The sequence below is a fragment of the Miniopterus natalensis genome, chromosome X, assembly GCF_054644295.1.
Source record: "Miniopterus natalensis isolate mMinNat1 chromosome X, mMinNat1.hap1, whole genome shotgun sequence".
NCBI lineage: Eukaryota > Metazoa > Chordata > Mammalia > Chiroptera > Miniopteridae > Miniopterus > Miniopterus natalensis.
Window position 1 is genome coordinate 83,067,175 of NC_142103.1, and position 23,123 is coordinate 83,090,297.

At 37.1% G+C, this 23,123-nt stretch overlaps 1 protein-coding gene across 1 annotated transcript in view; it reads right to left on the minus strand.

The window, feature by feature from the left end:
• Positions 1-9,804: 9,804 nt before the first annotated feature.
• The window catches only part of OTC (ornithine transcarbamylase), a 51,239-nt gene continuing 37,920 nt past the window's right edge, over positions 9,805-23,123 (minus strand). Inside the window, exons 7-10 of the mRNA XM_016197049.2 lie at positions 18,932-18,985; positions 18,703-18,852; positions 15,400-15,537; positions 9,805-9,864 (exon numbers count right to left, since the gene is read on the minus strand). Of these exons, the coding sequence (XP_016052535.2) occupies positions 9,805-9,864; positions 15,400-15,537; positions 18,703-18,852; positions 18,932-18,985 (402 nt within the window). The remainder of the gene's footprint in view (positions 9,865-15,399; positions 15,538-18,702; positions 18,853-18,931; positions 18,986-23,123) is intronic.

Genomic DNA, 23,123 nt, shown 5'->3' on the forward strand with positions numbered 1-23,123 from the left:
TATAAGTGAGATCATGTGATTCTTGCCTTTCTCCGACTGGTTTATTTCACTTAGCATAATACTCTCTAGGTCCCTCCATGCTGTCTCAAAGGGTAAGAGGTTCTTCTTTTTTACAGCTGCATAGTATTCCATTGTGTTCTGAGTCCTGTCAATTTTCTCTAGGATCAAGTCTTCCATTTCCACAACTGCTACTCTAGTTCAATGAACAAATTAGCCATGAGACTGGTTTCTCAAATAAATTTATACAGTATCACTGGAGCAATATTGATGAAATACTGCTTTCATTATGTCCCTCTCTCATGCTAAACTGTTCAGTGGCTCCCCAGAGCCTACAGGATAAATTCCAAATTTAGTAGCTTATTAATGAAGGTGCTCCTCCGCTTTGAACCAACATACTTTTCCAAATACTTGTAAACACAAATCCTCCATTTCAAACAATATGAACTACTCACTGATCATCACACAAGAATTCCCCTCTCCCACATTCCCATTTCACATACTTGCTCATAGTACTGACAACATGAATGCCCTTCTCCTTTTTTCATTGCCCATCCAGATGTTACCAGTCCTTCAATGATGGAGTCATATGCATCCACTGACCTGAAAGGTTTCCTTCTCAGCTTTGCAGGAGGTATTTTCTCCCCTCTCTGAAGTCCTGTGGCATTTCATAGTTGTATTAAGCAGACTGCAAATTATTTACTGAGCAACAATGGAATGAAAGGTGGAATGGTAAATTTGAAAATAAACTATATACTCCTTGGACTGAGAGAGCTCAAAATGTGAGATGATAATATAAATGGAAATTTTAATTAGGAAATTAAAGGTATGTTAGTAACATTTTTAAGCATGTACTATGTAAAAGGCCATGCACTATTTTTCCTTGACTTGCACACTTATTTCCATAAGTAGGCAGTTTTATTATCCTCTACAGATGAGGAATCTGAGGCTTGGAGATGTTATAGGGTTTAGCCAAGGTCATTCAGCTATTAAGAGGAGAGGTGAGATTTAAATAGCCCACATTTTTATCCCTTAGGCTATAGTTTACTTAAATGTGATCTCAAGTTCCAGTTGTCCAGGAGGAATACAGGGATACTGGGGGGATATAACACATTGAAAGACTAATAGGAAAAGGAATACAAATAAGCAGAGGAGGGCAAAAATTAACAATGGAGAAATCAAACGATGGAGTGAAGCATGAATCCATAAAATGGGGTTTAGGATTCTGAAGCTTGACCTGTCATCTTTTGTCTTCCAGGGTCCTCCTTTTACAAACAGATCTGTTGTAGATTCTTAAGTGGCTCAAATTCAGTCAAATATTTGTTTCTTAGCTTTAAAGCTGTGGTTTTGTATTGGTTTGTCAACAGTTCAGTAGACTTTAAAGACTAACTCGTACTAACAAAATATCTAAAAGATCAATGGATAAACCAGATAACAGTGTTTTCATACACACTGATGCTTATTTTACAATACAGCTCACTCATAGCTGCCTTCTCAGAATACTCCTAATAGATATGTCCTATCAATGGCTTCCCATTTCATTTACAATAAAAACCTAAATTCTTGCCTTGAGCTCAAAGGCCTACATTGGCTAACCCCTGTTAAACTTTCCAGGCTTATTTTGTGCTCTTCTCTTTCTTGCTCACTACATTCTAGCTATACTCATTTTCCTCTAGTTCTTGAAGAAGCCAAGCCCTTTTTCACATCAAGGCCAACCTGTACACTAGTCCTCTAACTGAAATATTCTTTTTTTCATTCTTCATTTAATTATATGGAGGTCAGAAATTAAATACCTCAATTTCTCTTACTGACCTTAGTTAAAGAAATATAATTTTTACAATTATATTTAATGAAAAGCCTTGAGGGGAGATAATCTTGTTAGCATAAGCACTTTGAGAATTAATTCAAAGTGTCATGATGGTTGTACAAGTCTCAGGAAGATAACAGATCTTCAGTGAGTTTTATGATAAGACTTATAAATACAAAATGTCTAGTGTAACTTCTGCTCATAAAACATGTTTATTATGGGAAGTTGTAGTTGCTCACTTAAGTGGTAAATTATTTTTGTAATAAGAAATGGAGTGAGCTCACTTTAGCAATACTTAATAGTTCTAGAGTTCAACCTATAGCTGTAAAAGAATTGGCATCACCTCAGACAAATCAGATCCAAATCCAATGAAAAGCTTGGGTCTATTCTCATCAGTCAGGACTCAGTTTTAAGGTCACCTCTGGAAGGCTTTCTCTGAGTACTGTATTTAAAGCAATACTACTGAAATTTTAGAAAATAACTTGGTAAAACTACAGAGGCCCAGGCCCTCCCTACTTCAGTAAGCCAGAGCCAGGGCCTCTGTATTATTTGTTAGCTCTACAGGTGATTCTGATCTTCACTGAAGTTTGAGAACAATTGATTCAGATGTGTACCTTTTCTTTTGTCCCTTTATTTTTTATTAGAATGTCCTATCTGTTTCCCTCACAGCTCTTATTATATGTGGTTGTCTGTCTCCCCTATTATACTATAAGCACCATGAAGGAAGGGATCATGTCTTCCCTGTTAATTACTATATCTCCCAGTGCCCAACACAGTATCTGGCATAAAGCTGGCACTCAAAACAATAGATGGCTTGGTATGCATAGGGTGAATAAAAAGATTTCAGTATGGATTTTATCCATATTTAGTGCAGGCAAGACTTGATTTATAGAAGTAAGTCATAAACTTTTTTTTTCCCCACCAGAATATTTTGGGGGAGTGCTTCTCAATATTACAGATGAAATCAGAGTAGAATAAACTATTCTGGTTTAATCTGGAATGGGTGTTCCAGAGTTCTTCCCTCTTGGTCTTCCTTGGGTCCTTGGAGGCATTTTAGGACCTTGCTTCACAATGGGTGGTCCCTGGTTCAGCTAGTTCAAAAGGGTTGATACAGAAGGGTTAGTAGGTAAAACTGCTGACACATTAGCAGGAATTAAGGCTGTACAACCAAGTCATTTTATTCTTCACTATCACATACAGGCAGTTTTTAAAAGCCAGATTCACTTATGGATGTCACTGACAAAGCAGTAAAAAATTATTAATATTAAATTTCAACCCTTGATTACACATCCCTTTAATATTCTGTGTGATAACATGAGATGTAAGCATTAAGCCTTTCTGTTGCATAAGGGAATGTGATGATTGAAAAGCCCTGTGCAATTCTTTAACTTGTTCAACTAGCCACCTTTTGTATGGTACATCAGTTTTAACTGAAAAAAACAAGAAAACAAAAAAACACTCACATACTATGGTCATTAGGACTTGGGTATTTGGCAGAAATCTTCTTGAAAATTAATGAGGTGAACCTGTCACTTCAAAAAAATTAACTGACAGCTGTCAAAAGAAAATCAGAATTGTGTAGAATTTGTATCTGCTTCACAATACTTAAAGATTTTTCTAATGAGATAGGTGGTTGTATTAGTCCATTTGAACTGTTATAACAAAATTCTGGGTAGCTTGTAAACAGCAGACATTTACTTCTCAGGCTTAGAGGTTGGGAAGTCCAAGATCCAGGTGCTAATATGATCATATTCTGGTGAGGACCCTCTTCCTGGTTCATTGTTAGTACCATCTCACCATGTCCTCACATGATGGAAGTGACTAAGGAGCTCTGTAGGGTCCCTTTTATAAGGCACTAATCCCATTTATGAGGGCTCTACCCTTATGACCAAAGGCCCCACATCCTAATATAATATTGGGGGATTAGGATTTTAACATATGAATTTGGGGGGACACAAACAGATCATAGCAGTGGTGATATTAACAAATGTGATTTTTTAATTTTATATAATGTAAATCACTTGGAATATCTGCATAATCCATTGGATTAATATTTTCCAAATGACCAATATGGAATCACACATGGGTAAAATATCTATTCAAAGTGCAAGGTAGACATTAAGTTTAATTTTGTAGAAAAGTTCAGAGATGAGGTTTCAGATTTCACATTGCAACAAATCTTTAAGGAGCTATCATTTGTGGAGTTTCAGTGTAACATCAAAGAATATACATGATTATTTGAAAAAGCTATTAAAATAGATCTCCCTTTTCAAATACTTGTCTGTGTGAGGTTGAATATTCTTCCTATACTTCAAACATAGTGCTCCAGATGGAATGCAGAAGTAGATATGACAATTCAGCTGCCTTCTACTAAGGCTGGCATCAAAGAAATGTGCAAAAATATAAAACAGTGTCAGCCACTCTATTCATTAACTTTATTTGTTTTGGAAAATATAGTTATTTTTCATAAAAATATATTATTTATGTTGACCTATAATAGGTTCACTATTGTTATTTTATTTATTTTATTTTATTATTTTATTTTACTGTATTTTACTTTATCTTTATTGTTGAGACAATTACAGATGTCCCCCTTTTAATCATACTGATCCCCTCCACCCCACATCCATCCCACCCCCAGGCCCTCTCCACATCAATGTCCACATCCATGGGCCATGCCCATAAACATACAAGTTCCCTGATTAATCTCTCCCCGCCCACACACCCCTCTCCGCCTTCACTCTGAGGTCCCTCAGTTTGTTCCGAGCTTCTATGTTACTGGATCCACTTTGTTCATCAGGGTGCTCTGAGTTTTTGTTATTTTAGAATTAACCAATTCGCAAATATTTCTGAAATTTCTGTTTTATCCCTCAGATATATCCCACAGAAACAAAAGCTCTTTGAAATCTTCATAATTTATGGGTGTGTAAAGAGGCTATGAGACCAAAATGTTTGAGAACTGCTGCTTTAAGAACAGTTTGAAAACTTCCTTTGAGCAGTTCTAGCCTCAAACAAAGATGGATAAACCCTGATGAGAGTTGTTTTCTTATCCTGTTCCCCTTTTATCTGCTAGACCCCAAGTCCAACAATTGCCAATGCCTTTGATTTATTTCATATAAATGTACATTCCTGCCATGCTTTGGTAAGCAAAGAATTTAGTCAGCTTGATTAGAGTTTCAGACTTGTTGGCTTCCATGATGCAATTTGGCAAAGAGCCAGGTTACTCACCTGGGTAGCATATTTACAAACCAGCTCACAGAAAAAGATGTCCCCACTGAAGTGTCAACTGCTGGGTTCTGCCAACTTCAGGAGACAAGCTATAAGATGGGCATTGTGATTTCTATTTTGCAAGTCAGGAGAACAGGGTTAGGTTGCTCTTATGTAGCAGAGGAGGGATGAAACCCAGGCTTTGGCTGCTCCAAAGACAGATTAATACTCAAAGAATCTGGGTTGTGTCAAGTGCTTTATGATGGTACTTTATGGATATGGGGATGAAAATATCTCAAATAAGTCTTTAGAATTATCTCAGGCTAATGATTCTCAAAGTGTGGTCCCTGGACCAGCAGCATCAACATCCCTAGGAACATGATGAAAACAGATTTTCAGGCTCCAATTCAGAACTGATGAGTAAGAAGATTTGGGGGAGAACAGGAAGCCAACAAAAAGGACAGACCAACTAAACAGCTGCCAGAGTTGCCAATCTAGAAAGGTACTAAAATATCATAGAAATAAATCTGAAACATTGCGTCAGTTAACTCAGATCTACTCTTCTCTGGGCAAAGCAAATTGGTCTCTTATTCCATGGAGCTAATACATTCCTTGTTATGAATTTGAACATGTGATAGAAAAATAATATTTGTTATGTATAGTGTTCTACTTCCTTCTAAGGGCTGATCCTGGTAACCAGAAAAGTTGTTGCTTGCTAAACACAAGCTTTTTACCATTTGTTATCATTTGGCATTTGTCTCCCTACTCTGCCCTCGATGCCTAAAAGATAAATAGTATAGTACAGAACCCTGAAATATCTTGTTATGGTTCATCTTAGATCAAATTCTCTAGATACAGAGCCTGAGATGGGGATTGTGCAAATAATTTATTGAGGAAGCACCCTTAGGAGAGGGGAAGCAGGTTAGCAGCATGGAAAGCTAACCAAGGATGTGGTCTCAAACAGATCCTAGCTTCAGCCTGATCCCATGGGGAGCTCTGATGCATGACTTTCACCACAAAGTTGGTCCTGCCTGGAAGAAAGCAAGCCAAGTTTTGGTACACCTCTCTATTAGTCTTCATTGACTGTGGACTTCCAGTGATGAGATGAGGGTGAGAGTCCAACTTTGCGTCCTGAGTGGTTCCTGGTGGCTGATGGTAACTCTTTAGAGAAAGATGTGGCAGTGAGCCATTAGCAGCTAACTCTGACAGACACTGGGAGATGGGTGAACCCAGGTAAAAGGGATCTGGAGGGGTACAACAGCGTCTACTACATGAATGTTTTTTGGATTTCTGTTCATATCCCTGGATATCTGTACCCATACCTGCCTCGGGTGTGAACTCTCCTCTCTATCCCTTGGGCTCACAGAACCATAGTCCTAGACCAGCCAGCTTCCTATTCCTCACTCAGCTTATGAGGTAAATCAAATCATGTGGTTACATTTGTAGGATCCCATATAGATTGCAGGGGGTTGTTGAACAGATGCATTATCCCTCCCTGTAGAATATATTTCTATCCTAGGAACATTTTGTTATTTCCTATTTTCTTCTTTTGTAAAATGAGGGAGTGGTCTGGATTGTTTCTAAACCTCATTCTTTTTTAAAAATTCATTTGCCTAATGATTTTGCTCCAGAAGGCAGTTGTGCGTGCATTTCCTCTGGGAGTGAGTTTCACAAAAACATTGATTAGAAACTGAGTCGGGTGTCATGAATATAATTCAGACACTATTAAAACTGTGGAAAGATTTACTCCATACCAGGGAATTCACTTCCACATGTTCTGACCAAGATCTTTTATCAATAATTGATATTAAATTTTCTGGACATTAGGGATAAATTTCTTTAAAATGCTGGAGAACTGCAGAGGTTACCTCAAATTCCTGCTTCAATGATCTGTGTCATGTATTTGCCACATAAATGTGGACAGATACTCTCATTTCCATTTTGGAGTCTTAATGAAACTATGGCAGAAACCGAGGCAAGACACCAAAACCATCGCTGAAGTGTCCATACGTGTCTCATTTTAATCAAATAAAAGGTGATATTGACAAAAATTCTTGATGTAAATAGTTGATGGTAGGGCCAGCCCTACCAGATACTGGCCCTTTGTGTGACTTAAAGCATCTATTCAGGCTTATGAAATACTGAAAATTGTTCCCTCTGGGTAGACAACTTACAAAAAAGTCACCCCTTCCTCCTGGCTATAATGCCTGTAAGGTGGGACAAGACTTGGTAGCTGAAGTACAGACCAGGTTTCAACCCTTACTCACACTTTTCATCTGAGACCTTTACATAGAGCACAACTTGTATGTCAGTATATAGTGTTCCTGGTTGTAGGAGTCTGATCATTGTGATTTGACTATTTTTTAATTCTTTGATATGGCCTCTCATATTTGTCAAAAGACATCAATCCTACAAAATTGCTGAGTGGCACCATGTCTCAAGACATGCCTCAACCATCTCCATAATCTAGACATTGATGAGAGAATTCAAGACAAAAAGGCCAAAAAAAGAATGTGTTATGGATACCCTCTCTGTGTGTATTCATTATTCATTTTTATCATATGAGAAGACTTGACTTGGAACTTTTACATTAGATCAAGGGGTCCTGCCATTTTAACTGAGGTTTTAGTGTTGCTTGCAAATGAGGTCTAATGTGGCATTGCCATGCTAGTCTGTACAGATCTTTCTGCCTGAGGATCTTAAAATAGTCAAATCATTAGCACAATATCCATTAGAAATATCTTATTAGAAACTTATCCCTGAAAAAAAAAACCAAACAACTGATAATTCTTCCCTGGCATTGAAATCATTGCATTTTGATCACTTGATGTTTTTACTTCCAATGTTACAGTAGAGGAAGTCTGGAAGAAAGGAACTCTTTGGCTAGTTTTATTATTAAAATCAGTAGGATCTCTTCTATATACCAGAGACCCAAGAGTCATTGCTGGAGTTTTTGTTAATCTTTGTTGTTGCAGTACTTACATAGAAAAGGGAATGAGTAAGGAAAGAGTAAAAAGAAACAAGAGATAAAAATAGTTTGGGAAAAATTAAGGCTATTTTTTCCTTTACTATTTTCTTTATTCCTGATAATATAAATAAAATCTTCTTAAAATGAAAAACTAAGAAAGCAAATAAATTTCTATAGATTTGGGTTGAGAAAGATATTAAATTGTGTGTACATAAAGAGGAAGCTTTGGGGCTTTTTGAAGTAAAGTGGCTACATGTTGGCAAGAAAATGTTTATAAGTTCTTTCTTACTGAGGGACGAAGATCATACCTTCCATTTGGTTCAGAGAATTCAAAGAAAGACTAGTAAAGAGATGAGAGCTCATACCCATGGGGAACCATTTAGAAAGCGGAAGGAAACTCAGGATTATGTCCCTTACATGTAGGCAGTTTGAGGGAGAGCCTCAACAATCCACATAACACCTTCTGGTTAAATCATTCCTATACCCTCTGCTGAAAGAAGACAGTCCACTAAACTCTACTATTTCTTTCTTAAGTGCTCCTTATAAATTACCACAGATACAAAAGTCACCTTTGATATTTACTAGAAAAAATGATTTTTCCCCTGTAACATTATGAGCCCTTTCTCCTACAAAATATGTTTTATTGCATCTTCATTGAAAATCTTATTTGTAATTCAATTCTTACTCACTTATTTAAGTCATAGATATCTACTGAAAATAGCAGTCAACCAGCCTGAAAATATTCTTCTAATAGGGGAGGTGGAATGTAAAGGTAATTACTATTTTGTCCTCTGTAAAAACACATTATTTTTTAAATTCCATTTATGTTACTTAAATTTTTAAGAAAAAAATTTCAAATTATATCATAATAATTCAACATTTTAAATTTTAGTCATCCACAAGAGACACTTAGCTTTAATTACATTATAATAATCCAGTAATGCAAATTTTATTATCCTGAAGAAAAACTGGAGGAAAACTGGGCTAAAATATGGCAAGTAGTGGATTTATGGAAATAACCAGTGTGTGGTGTGAGTAGATACATGATAAGCACAAACATGAAAAATTAAATTGCTCCTACTGAACAATTTGAACCTATGAAAATGTCATTCTCTAATGGATTGTACATTCCTAGCTAGGTATCCGTGGTTTTACCACTGTTCACAAATGTTTCCTTAGTGTTGTAACATTAAGTATTCATTACAGAAAAGAGATGTGTGCTCTAGAAGACCCTCTGTCCCACAAATCACTGGAAAAAACTCCAGAGTTTGGGCATAGTTATAGCCATTTTCTAAGAATTTCATCATTTGCCTTTGTAAGCGAATATCTGTCTACCTCATTTGCCTGAAAATTGCAATATATCAGTAAAATGGATCATTTGGCTTCTTTGTTGGTCCTGGGGGATATGAACACAGCCCACAGATCTACCAGCAGCTGACTGCCTGGCAAATGTTTACTTATAAATTAGCATGGGTGATAATTTATTAAGGTAATAAGCATAGATTACATCTAATAGCTTAGACATTATGCATTATAAACACAGTATTTTATGTTTAGTTGAGGCAAATGTATATGATTATTAATATGATACCTAAATGTAACTCAGAAATTGTGAATTAAGAGTTGAAACTAAGTCAAGCAATGTATTACAGTGCATCAATACTTAAATTAAGGGCTTTAGGAAAGATTCACAATGGCAAAGAAATATCATATTGTTCACTTATTCCATTTGTTTATTTCTCTTAGATTCTCTTCTCCTTGCCCCATAAACTGACTCATTCTGTCACTGAAGAACATCGTTTCTCTCTTGACCAGCATCACAGCATTAAAACTTTGGCTTCTGGAGCTGAGGTGAATAATCGGTAAGCAGGGACACCATGACAGCCTAGGATGACACACAACAAAGAAAGAGAAAGGAAAAATGGGCATTAGCAAGAGTCTGCTTAAGGACCTAAGGAAGGGAAACTGGGTTGCAGCTTTGAAGGCCTGTGGTTAAAATATGTTGTCCCAAGAAAATGATAAGGAGACAGTTCCAATCTAATAATTTTTATTTACATAAAGGAAGGTCAAGAGGGATCAGACTGACCCAAATATATGCACAAACACCATGCCTACTTAGGCCTCATTCCAGGACTAGTTGAAATGAGATATCACGGTGGCAGCCATGATTAGATTTTCCAGTCATTAAGTGAAACCTAGGTATTGGCTGGTTTTAGAGAAATATGATCCCTACCATCCTCATGCTTATATTGTGGTTTGGGCACTTGTAATCTACATCAGGTGTAAAATAATAAAAGTAAATCATCTGGGATAACAAATAATGTCTATCTGAATCTGAGTCCTCATGAAAAAATATTTATAACCAAGAGTACAGCTTCCCATTAGGCTGTCAGCTAAAAATGGTAATTTTCACTTTCACTCTTCCCAATTTACACTATAATGGCAATAGTAATAGCATCAAACAACAATGCCAAATGTTTATTGAATGCTTACTATGTGCCAGGCTAAGTGCCTTATCATGTGTTAGTAAATTCAGAAATATTTGCCAAGCTCTGTGCTAGGCACTGTGGTAAGCTAGAGAGAAATGTTTATGCATTATCTCACATAATGCAACAACCTTCTTAGGTAGCTTCTGTTATTATCATTTATAGATGGGGAGATCTTTCCTGGTAATGACAGATAATACAGAACTGGGTTTAGACTCAGGTTTCTCTGACTCCACTCTTAAGAGGTAGTTTTACTACCATTCAGGTACTTGCTCCTTCTTTTCCACCATACTTCATATATGTTCCTAGCCTATATCAAAAGTGTAGGTCTTATATTTAAAAGGTGTTCATTGAGTATATTTGTTGAGCAGTTACCATGTGCTGGGCCCTATGCTGAGTGCTTTATGTGCATCCTACCATTTAATATCCTTTCCTACTGTGTGAGGCATTAAAAGATATAAAGTACAGATGAGGAAACTGAGGCATAGGTATTTTCCTGAGCGGTGGTAGTAAGGGATGGATCTGCACCTGCTTGTCCCTAAACCTTGACCAAAATGCTCAGATTACTCTTACCTCACTTAATCCTCACAATTTTATGACATTGTTTCTATTTTTATCCCTGTTTTTATGTGAATAAACTGGGCTTAGAGAAGTTACGGTACCTAATTGAGATTACAGAGAGCCAAGATTTTAACCTGATTTCCAAAGCCTATGTCCTAGAACAAGTACCCTATATTGCCTTCAGGCTATAAAAATGTATTGTGCATATATTTAGGGTATTTGTCAGGCACCATTCTAGGTATAACAAAGAACATTATAGCCAAGATCAATGCTTTAATGGAGTTTTCATTATAGTAGGGGGAGGTCAGGCAACAAACAAATAAGAAAATATCAGGTAGTGATAAAAGTCATTGGGAAATAAAATAAAAATGATATAAAGGGGCCTACGGAACCACTTAAGAGTAAGTGGCCAGGGCAAACCTTGTTAAAGGAATGACATTTGAGTTGAGATCTGAATGACAAGAGGAAAGTGGAAAGGCAAAACTCTGGGATAAAAACATTTTCCAGGTAAAATATTTTAAGCTTTTTTATAGGTTCCCTTGACCACGTATCAGGTTTTGTTTTGTTCTTGTCATTGCATATGTCAAATTTATTTTTAAAAGTAAAATCTTAGAAAGTCAACTTGGAGTAGAGTTTCCAGGTTTAGCTAAACAAATAAATACAGACAGACAGTTAAACTGACATATCGGATAAACAACATTTTTTTTTTTAACTATAAGTATGTTCCAAATGTTGCATGGTACATTAGCTATACTAAACAATTATTTGTTTATATGAAATTTCAATTTAACTGGATGTCCTGTATTTTATCTGGCACACCTAACATGGAGAGAAGAAAGAGACTATAAAATACTGTGAATTATATTTGCAGTGGTGTTGTGTATCTGAGTGTAATTCTGATAGCAGTGCTTTGAAGTGTCAGCATTTTTGGCTGGGTCCCTTTAGGTTACTTTAGCTCCACAGTAAAATTTGTAGGCAGAGGAAGAAACACCCCTGATTTTGTGAGTCCTATAGCCTTACTGATTATTGAAAAACACAAAAGCAAGTTTTTGGTGGAGGAGAGGGTGTATTTTTTTTAAAAAGTTTCAAAGGCCTGTGCACTATGGAGAGAATGATGTGATTACTGTAGTGTACTGACCAACACTGCAGGAAATCAGCCAGCATAGGCCATTAAAAAGCTACTCTGAGTGTTGAAAGAGTACACTTTTAAAAAGTTATATGCTTTTAGAACAAGCCCTTCACCCTATTTAGTTATATACCTTATTATATACCCATCATTATGGGCATCTCAGAGCTTGAAGGTAGGTTCTAGATTTCCTTCCTCCTTCCATCCTGATTTTATATGAAACTGTTCGCATGGAAATCATTCTCTACATTAGAACTTTCTGCAATGATGGAAATGTCACTATGCCACCCTTTCTTTCCTATACCACAGGCAAGTTTGCAATCTTCTGAACATAGGACTCCAAGTAACCTATTGATGATATCAAGGTCCTAAGATTAAAAATTATTTGCCATTTATATAGCTTGATCTGCTCACTTTATATATGAGGAAACTGTGACCTAGAGAGGTAATATTTAACTAAGATGACACAGCTGACTAGTATTAAAGATGGTTATAGAATTCAAGTCTCCTCACTCCCAGTTAAATATTCTTTGTATTTTAGACTTTCCACCTTCATTTTAACATAGTTATGCTTGTTTACTTAAAAATATAATTTTCCCTAATAACAGTGAGTACCTCAGGTATTTGGGGGATGGAGAAATAGTGTTAGAACATAGAAAGATGGGAAATGGGTGGGCATAAGATTTTGTTGTGTGTATGTATATATATGTATATATTTATACTCTTATATTTATCCTTATAAACATTTCAACCATGTGAATATATTATGCATTTAATTTTTAAAGTAAATCCAAAGGTGTTGTTTAATAAGTTCTTTAAAAATTGAGAAGTGCAGAGCTTCACCATAAATGATGTTTTAGAAAGCTTTCTTTTAGTTTTCTCCCTTCCCCTGAATTTCTAAAAGGAACTATTTTAACAGATTTGGGTTGATTTATCTTTGTAACTTCAATCATCTTCTGATAAAGAATAGAGCTTGAAGAATATTTTTTGCTGTTTCTTCTGGAGGTATATGGTTGGACAGCTCACATTTTCTTTTCTTAAGCATTTGCTGAGTAGGCATATTGTCTGAAGGATGATCAGAGCATCACTTTTTTTTCTTCATTTTTTAATATTCCCTGTGGATGCTTGCTCTTGTCTGGTTTATGTGTGAGTCTACCTTTTCTGTTCTTCTATTTGCCCACAGATTTTCTTTTTATCACCTAGATCTTTGCTCCTCAAAATGTGGTCCACAGAACAACAGTATCTGCATTACCTTGTTACTTGTGAGAAATGCTAAATCTGCCCGGCCGGGGGTGGCTCAGTTGTTGAGCATCGACCTAAGAACCAGGAGATCCTGGTTTGATTCCCAGTCAGGGCACATGCCCAGGTTACTGGCTTGATCCCCAGCGGGGGGGGGGGGTGGGGGGGGGGGTGGTGCAGGAGGCAGCCGGCAGCCAACCAATGACAACTCTCTCATCATCATCATTCTATCTCTATCATTCTATCTCTCTCTTCCTCTCCCTTCCTCTCTCTGAAATCAATAAATATATACTTTTAAAAATTTTTTAAAAAGAAATGCTAAATCTCGGGGTCCATCTCAGACCTACTGAATCCAAACGTGCACTTTACCAAGATCTCTAGGTGATTCAAATGAACATTAAAGTTTCAGAAGCACTGGTCTATGTGATATGGCAATTGCCATCTGGCCACAGTTAGCATCCTGCAGTGGCAAGCTAGAAGGTACAGTAAAAAAAAAAAAAAAAAAAAATCCCTCTTATTAGATATGACAAATTAAGAACTGATATACAACTTTCCATTACAAAGAAAGTCAAGGCTGGCTTTCAAGCAGCCATAGTGAAGCTTGAATTTCTGCTGGTCACTGTGTTGGATCAATAATAAAGATGCTGCCCTAGCTGGTTTTGCTCAGTGGTTAGAGTGTCGGCCTGATAATTATAATAACAATATTTACAGTGTATTAGATACCATACTAAGGGCTTTACTTGTATTATTTTAATACTCACAATAACTTTATCAATCCTAATTTATAGAATAGATAAATAATTAGTAGACAGTCCTTTTCAGCTTTGTTTTTTGCTACCCAAAGGTCAAAAGGTATAAACTACATTTCCCAGACTACATTGCAACTAGGGTACAGACCTGCTACTTAGCTCCATCGAGTCAAGACATGGAGCCATAAATGAACTAAATGCAGTGGAAGCCATTCTCTGGGAGACTGGATCTTCTGGTCCACATGCAGGTAGATACATCTGGTTTAGCTGGGGCAGCTATAATGCAGTATCTAGCATTTAGTTTCAAAGGCCTTAGTTACAAGGTTATGGGTGGCTGGGTCAGTGCTGTTTGGGCTAAAAAAGTACCACAGTGTTTTTGGACAATTTCTGCCTGTGTTGTTTCTGAATGTGAATATCCAAGAATTATTAGCTATACCCTTTTTTCCCAGATATTCTGGGAGCTGCTTAATGTCTTTTAATAAATTCCTTTCCATTTACCTACCTAGAGTAGAGTCTGTTGTTTGCCAGTAAAACGATGGCTTGTATAGTAATTGAGATAGTGAAATCATTAAAGGCTAAAAAAAATGATGTTCCTAAATTATGGCACTTGACTATCTAGTTTTCCAGAAAAGAATGTGATGTTTGAGATATTGTAAAGCAGAGACTTGAGGTTAATATTTCCTAGAATAGCAGTAATGATGATTAAACTAGTAGCATTATGTTAAAGGGACTAATAATTCTTAAGTTAGTTTTGCTGCAATTCTGGAAAAGTACCATACCTAAAAACAAATGTGTCTGTATGGCCCAAGTCAAGTAGAGAGCCAAAATAATTATCTAGGCAAGTTATGAAAGGAAGGAAGACAGGATGAAGGAAATAAGACCACTTTAAATGTCCATTTTATATCAGGCACTGAATAAGGACCTCTATACACATTGACAAGGAGATTATAATAAAAGAATTATACAAATTATAATGGTTGGCAGGCAATGTGGCTGGTGCTCAGACTGATCAAGAGGAGTAAGAATTTCAATTAAAATAGATATATTTGGAGTGAAATTAGTTTACTCAATTAAAATACACTATAAATAATAATAAGCAATAATAATCTATTAAGAACTTTCTGGAATAAATAGATGCCATATAAACAAGTAAAGTAGGTGGATAATCTCAGTTGCTTATTATTTGCCAAAAAGTATGAATGACCATGTTAAGGCTACAGAGAGAACTCCTTATTCTCCATTCCCCATTTCTTGCTTACCATGATTGTCCACTTTCTGTTTTCAGCCTCTGGGAATACTAGTGATTTCGGAGAATAAAACACTTCATCATCCACTTCTTCTGGCTTTCTGGGCAAGCAGTGTAAAAATGTCCAGTCAGAGGCAGCAACTTGAGCAGTCTAAGGAAGAGATGAGGATAAGATTGTGTTTTGACTATTATATGTGGCTATCACATTTGTTTTCTTCCGTATTTAAAAACACATATGGCCTGGAGTCAGGGATTATTGCAAAGGGAGAGATGAAGGGGCATGCAAAGAGACAAAGAAGGGGTTAAGCTCAAGGCAACCAAGGGAAATGTATATGGTACTTTCAACTTATGGAACTTTAAAGTAATTTTTTTGTTTGAGAGATCATCACTCCAAATTAAAACCACTACCTCAGTTTTCTGGTGCTCTGTCTAGGGGGATAGTGGACATTTCAGTGAAAAACTGTACTAGTGAAATATGTGGCTACTAGCAAAAGTGACCAATTATCCCCCAATATATTTTAGCAGTTGCTTTTAAGTGATTGTATTATATTTTGAGCTTATCTCCAAATTATGGTTTTTAGCACCTGAAGCATACTTTATTACCACTTAAAACAATTTTGAAAAAGAGTGCTGAGATAGAAGTACATTAAACAGGATTATGGGCACTATGCACTAGATGTTTCATTCTTAATGCAAATGTCCTAACAGTTTTAGTTTTCTCCAACAGTTAATTCCTGCAAGTTATATTTTCCCATCCATTTCCATTGTTCACTTATAAATTCAAAACTACATTCCATCATAATTTCTTACCTCAGAATTACTACTTTCGTACTTAAATTTTGTTTTACCTCCACTCTAGGTCTAGGTTTACAACCTTCTGAGTTTCTAAATACTGGAAAAGTGACAAAGGAGAAGAAAGACATTTGAACCTGTCATACATCAGTGACATTACTGCTCTTCATGTCTACAGTTCCAGCACCAGAAAAATGTCTAAGTTTGGTCAAGATGAGTATGAGGTAAACCACAGGGAAACTGAAAATTCTCCGTGGGTAAGAGAGCAGACTGACAGCTATCAGAGGGGAGGGTGTAGGAGGGATGGGAGGGAAAGGTGAAGGGATTAAGGAAAAAAAAAAGCTTCATAGGCCCTGACAACAGTTTGGTGCTTGCCAGAAGGAAAAGGTGGTGGGGGGAGGTAGAAGAGGGTAAAGGGGAGATAAATGTTGATGGAAGGAGACTTGGCTTGGGGTGGTGATCACACAACACAATATACAGATGATGTAGTATAGAATTGTACCCCTGAAATCTATATAATTTTATTAACCAATATCACCCGAATAAATTCAGTAAAGAATAAAATAAAAATTCTCCATGAAAACGTTTGCCACATATATGACAAGGGATTGGCCACAATATATAAATAACTCCTTTTGGGGGGCGGGGCAAGAGTGTAGTGGAGGGGGTCAATGGGGGGGAAATGAGGATACCTGTAATACTTTCAACAATAAATACCAATTAAAAATAATAATAATAAAAGGAGAAAAAAACAATAGAAAATGGACAAAGGATATGATAGTGGTTTATAGAAAAAAACATAGAAATAGCAAATAAACACAAAAAGATGTTTAACTTCATTAGTAATCAGAGAAATGCAAATTTTAAAAAGCATGAGATATACATTTTTAAAATTAAAAATGTAAATAACTAAAGATAGAGAAAGTGTGAAGGGACTCTAAGTTGTCAATCCTGGGGAGCAGACAGAAGTAGGGAGGAAGGGGGTTAATGGGAGGGAAAGGGGGACATCTATAATACTTGCAACAATAAAGATAAATTTTTTAAAAAGTATCTGACATTTCACCCAGAAGTTCTTCATCTAGTGATCTATTCTCCAGTAATACTTTCACAAAGAAATATGTATAAGGATGTTCATTGCAGTATTGTTTGGAATTGGGTTAGTTGAAAATAGCCTAATTTATTAATAGGAAATATTTTAAGTGAATTATAGTACACTCATACTTTGGAATTCTATGCAGCCATTAAAAAGAATGAAAAATATCTAAATGAATAGATAAGAAAATCTAAGATTTGTTAAGTGAAAAAAGTAAGTCAGAATAATATGTGTACTATACCATTTATTATAAATCAATAGTTGTGTGTATATACATATGCAAATAAACAGAAAAGTTCTGCAAAGAGACACATCAAATTGATAAACGCTGGCTACCTGTGGGAATAGTTACATTAAGGGGAGAGGGGAAAGACATTTTCAATATTTATTTTTCAAACTTCATTCTAGTGACACATATAAATAAGGAGTATATAGTTATATATTACTTTATCAATAAAATATCTACTGTAATGGCTTAATCCCTCTCTGTACAAAAACAGATTAGTTGTTCTGCTGACAAAATCCCAATGTCCACCTGACTTTTAGGGTTTCCTCCAGAATAGTTGTTCTCAAAGTGTGACTCTAGAGCAGCAGCATTGCATCACCTGGGAACCTGGTAGACACGCAAATTCTTGGGTCCCACTCCTGACCTACTGATTCAGCATCCCTGTGGGAGTGGGGTCCTACCAGCTGTGTATAAACATCCCCTCCCAGCAACTCTAAGGCATGCTCAAGATTGAGAAGCATTAGCCCAGCTGGGCGTGGCTCAGCGGTTGAGCATCGACCTAGGATCCAGGGTTTGATTCCCGGTCAGGGCACAGGCCCAGGCTGTGGGCTCGATCAATGACTCTCTCATCATTGATGTTTCTATCTCTCTCTCTCTCCCTCTCCTTTCCTCTCTCTGAAATCAATAAAGATATATTTTTAAAAAATAAAGATTGAGAAGCATTGCTTCAGATATTCATGAAAGGCATCACATTCGATGGGATTCCGCTGGGAATGCCCTGGAGGCAGTTAGCAGAATTTAACTGGACTTGAGTACTTAGAAAACAGAGTCAAGGACTAGCCTGAAGAACATAACTATGGGGCCTTTCTTAGAGATGAAAGCAGAAGAAACTGCATGCAACAGAAGTAACCTTATGTCTCTAAGCACATGAAGTGTAAAGCATTCTGATGCCTCCGTTGCTGTAAGAGGGAAAAGTTAGTTTTCTTCTGCTGCTGGGTTTCAAATTCCTTCATCCAGGACAAAAGAGTCTTTCTAAAGGACATAGCTAATCTTCGAGAGAAGAAAAATCCCTAGGAGATACAGTCACTGAGTCCTTCATAGGGAATGAAAGATCAGTGTGCTGTCCCCAAAGTGAATGAGTGATTAGATGGTTCTGGCCGGTATGAATGGAATTAATGAACCTTCAGAGAGATATCAGTTTGTACCTTCATTGTAACCTGGTAACCTTTGAAAGCCTGGAGCCGCTTTTTCTTCTCCTCTTCTTGCCCCATGCTTATCCAAGTGTCCGTAATTAATACGTTGCCTCCACGAGCAGCTTCCAATGGATTATTCGTCAGTGACAGCTTGGTATTGTTCTAGAATACATAGCATGCCAATTCAACAACTTCATGGGACAGAAAAAGGCAATAATAACTTTATATGTAAGGAACATACCTCCTTGGCATACTGCTCTGCCAACTTGATTATACTGGGATCCGGCTCATAACCCTGCAAGGGCAAAAATGTAACTGTTATTTAGGTAATTTTATTATATATACTTTCTTACATACATTATATTCCTTTCAACAATATTCCCACTTTCCCTTTTTTTTTTTGCTTTAAGTTGTAGTGCAACCATGTTCAGTAGTATATGATTTTTACATCTTGATCAAACCTTAATATACCTTTTTGAAATTTAAAAAGATAACCAATTGCCCCATTTTTCTTTTATTGTCTTGACCTCTTTAGTCATAATGACAAACAGAGTAGGGTGCTTTTTAGCTCTTGGTATCACTGCTTCTTTTTCCTCTAATAGCTTAAGAGGATCATATACATAATTCTACAACCATATGCATTTTTGTCTCAGAGTCTTTCCATGAGCTGTTATTTTTTAATGCTCTTTTGTCTGAAATGCTTTTCCACACCCACTCCATGTGGATAACACTTTCAGATCTTAGCTCAATTATTTCCTACTCAGGAAAACCTTCCCTTACCACCCCAGCTAAATACTAACAGCTTACATGCACGCCTTATTCCTTTGCATTCGCCAAGAAGTGTTCTGAGTGTCAGGCACTTGCTCTGAAATGGCACTTACACAGCAGGCACCTTGTTTTTGCTAAAATTTATTTGTTTGGGATGGTTTGGTGAGAGAAGGATCAGGACTTGAGTGAGGCAAGCAAGGTGCCTAAGGCACAAAATCTAAGGAGGAGCTCACTGTGAGAGTCATGCAAGCACAAATTTTGCACCATAAGGTGTCCCAGTTGCACATCCTAGTCTCAACTCTAGATGAGGGGACATTATGGGAGCAGCTAAAGTCCGCCATGCTATTCCAGACCTCACAGATAGCCCCTCTGCCTCTATCCTCTCCTTCCAATCTGTTCTGTACATTATAGTAAGAATTGTTTTCTCTGAAGCCCTCAATGTTTACTATTTGTTTATTATGTCAAATCTTATTAAGAGTGTCAAGGCTCCCCACTGACACCCCCTGCTTCTGTCTGTTTTAATTCTCAACATCTTGCTGCAGGGAAGCCAATCTTATTGACATCCCTGCATATGCATTGCCCTTTTCTGCCATCACAGCCTTTTACCCTTGAATACCTCCCCCTTCCCTCCTGGGCACCTTCAAAGGAACATGTCAGCTCCTCCTTTGTCAAAACTCTAGTCCAGCCTCACCTCTACACCGTCCATATGGAAGTCTTGTCAGTACAAAACCCATAATTATTCTCGACTTCCTTCATGCTTCTCATTTTCCTAAATTCTTAGCATTATGAGTTGCTTTTTATAAAATCTCAGTGTGGCACTGTGGTCGACACTGTGATGTGCCATCCAGATTCCCCTTTATGAATAAGGGACTCGTTCCCCCAGCTGCTGGGCATGTTACCAAAACATGACTTTCAGCCGTCATTCCTCTTTGGGCACTGCATCAGCTGCAGAGAGCTGGTGCATCCAAGGTCACATACCTTTCCAGGGAAACCTACATTTCAATCCTGGTTGACAGAAGGGTATGAAAACCTCATTCCTCTTCCCAACTCAGGACAGCTCTGAATGGCTATCTCAGATCTAGAATTCTCCACAAGGTCAGCAGAGGTGATTGTTAGGCCTGCACCACACCTTGGTTTCTCTCTGTGCTCACTCTCACTTCTTTTTCCTCCCTTCCACAGGTGTTGATCTCAAGGGCATGCCATAGTAAGCATCTTGCATTATAAACTGTGTCTCAGAGTCTGCTTCCCAAGAATCTCAACCCACAACAGGTATGTTCAAGTTTATTCATTTGAAATTGTGTTCATTTGCACTTGCTTGTCTACTGTAATTCCTTCTCTCATTACAAAATTCTCGAGGAAAGAAACTATTCAAATGTTGATGATGATGGCTACAGACATTTTAGCAGCTTTACTACCCTTCAACTAGCCATGCATTTTGGTGCTTTGTTTATCAAGGTTTGGGGAAGATAATTATAAAGGTTTGCTAATTTAGCAACAAATGTTGTGACCATTCATACTGGTAAACATAAATGAAGAGACTTGGCTATTACTTCATGTGCCTCCTGCCCTGAAAATTTAGCCTTCCCTTTGAAGAGCAGGATTTTATACTCCTTAAATATAATCATTCTTAGAGAAGGAATCAATAAGTACTTAGAGAACCAACAGAGAGGTTTGGAAATTAGAAAATCACCCAACCTTGCATGCACTGGTCTATGACTGAGAATACAAAGTGGAATTCTTTATTCACAGCTCAGCTTTCAATAGTAAATCACTCATTGGCTTTTATATAAATCTTAAAACCAGAGGAAGAAGGTGATTAACAAACCCAGTTCAGTCTAAATATTCACTTAGAACGATGTTAAAATCATTACCATCAATAGTTTATGGAGCAATTTTACGATCAAGGACAAAATTATGTTTTCTTGAACATGTAAGTTATTCTTGGTTGAAGAATGGGGAAATAGATTAATTATGGCCCTGGAAACTTTTTAGTGCTTCTTAAATTTACAATAAATCTCCTAGCTCTATCTTTAAAGGAAATAGGTCTACTTATAAATTGATGGAACAACTTCTATACTATCTGACTTTCCAGAAGACATTTTAAAACTCTTATACCCCCAATAATTAACCAGGCTTTAGTACTCTTTATCATTTAAATGAGTTTCCGTATAAGAACAATACTGAAATTACTCTCTAATATTGGAATTTTTTCCTTTGATGCTAATAAAACATTGGACATGCAATAAAATGTGTAACTCATATTTCTCCAACAGAATAAATTCTTTCCAAAAACACCTTATAGCAGGGAACAATTATTGTTAATGTATGTTTTATCTGTAAAAACTAAATGCAGTAATAGTTCTCATTAATACAGCAGTTTTCTTCAAACTAGATTTGTAGTGAGAGTGCTAACTCTTCCCATAAAGTAAAGAAGCACCACCTTAAGCACATGTCATATCTGACCCTTTATTTCAGTTCATGCTGAACAAAAGAGAATTATCTGTTATGAAAGTTATCTCTCTGAGTCCCCAAAGTTTACTATAATAGGGTGGCTTCCAATACATGCTGTTGCCTGGGCCTGCATTTTGTTCTATGTCAAGTATATTAGGAAGAATAGTGTCCTCCAAAAAACTCATTCCCACCCAGAATCTCAGAAAGTGACCTTATTTAGAAGAAGGGTCTTTTCAGATGTTATTAGTTAAGATGAGGTCATACTGGATCAGGGTGGGTGTAAATTTAATGAATGCTGCCTTCATAAAACAGGGACATTTGTAAACAGAAACACCGACAAAAGGGAAGAAGATAAGATGGAGGCAAAGATTGAAGTGATGCAATCACAAAGAAAGGAAGACCTGGGGCCACCAGAAGTGGGAAGAGACAAAGAACGATCCTTTTCTAGAGGCTTCAAAGGGAGTGTGGCCCTATGAACACCTTGATTTTGGACTTCTAGTCTCTAGAATGAACAGTGAAACAATAAATTTCTGTTGTTTTAAGCCATTCAGTTTGTGGTAATTTGTTAGCCCCTGCAAATTAAGGCAGCAAGTTGCATTGACTCAAACTGGTCCAGCAACAACAGTGAGGAAAAGCACTTTTGTTTTGTTTTGTTTTGTTTTGTCTTGTTTGGTTTTGTTTTGTTCTGGCAGGATGTAGCAGATAATGTTGATGCTCTACCCAAATGCCATCAGATGTCCCTTTTTACAACTTTTGATCCCTCTATCCATTTCAGTGTGCTTGTCACACAGAATACTCACTTGTCTTCAGAAGATGATCCTCTGAATACCAGCTGCTTTTCCTGCCAAAAGTACCAGGTAATTTGCAACCCCACCTCCCCTTGCTGCCCTTGACCAAGGACTGGTTCAAAGAATGAAATCCTGCCCTGGCCAGTGTGGCTCAGCGGTAGAGCATTGGCCTGCACAGTAGACGGTCTCAGGTTTGATTCCAGGTCAACGGTACATACCTAGGTTGCAGGTTCGTTCCTGGCCCTGGTGAGGGCATGTGCAGGAGGCAACCAATTGATGCGTCTCTCTCACATTGATGTTTCTCTCTCTCCCCCTGCCTCCATTCCATTCTCTCTAGAAAAAACATCCTTGGGTGAGGATTAACAACAATAAAAAAGAATGAAATCCTGCCTTCCTTTTCCCATGCTGGGATAACTCTGGGGCATA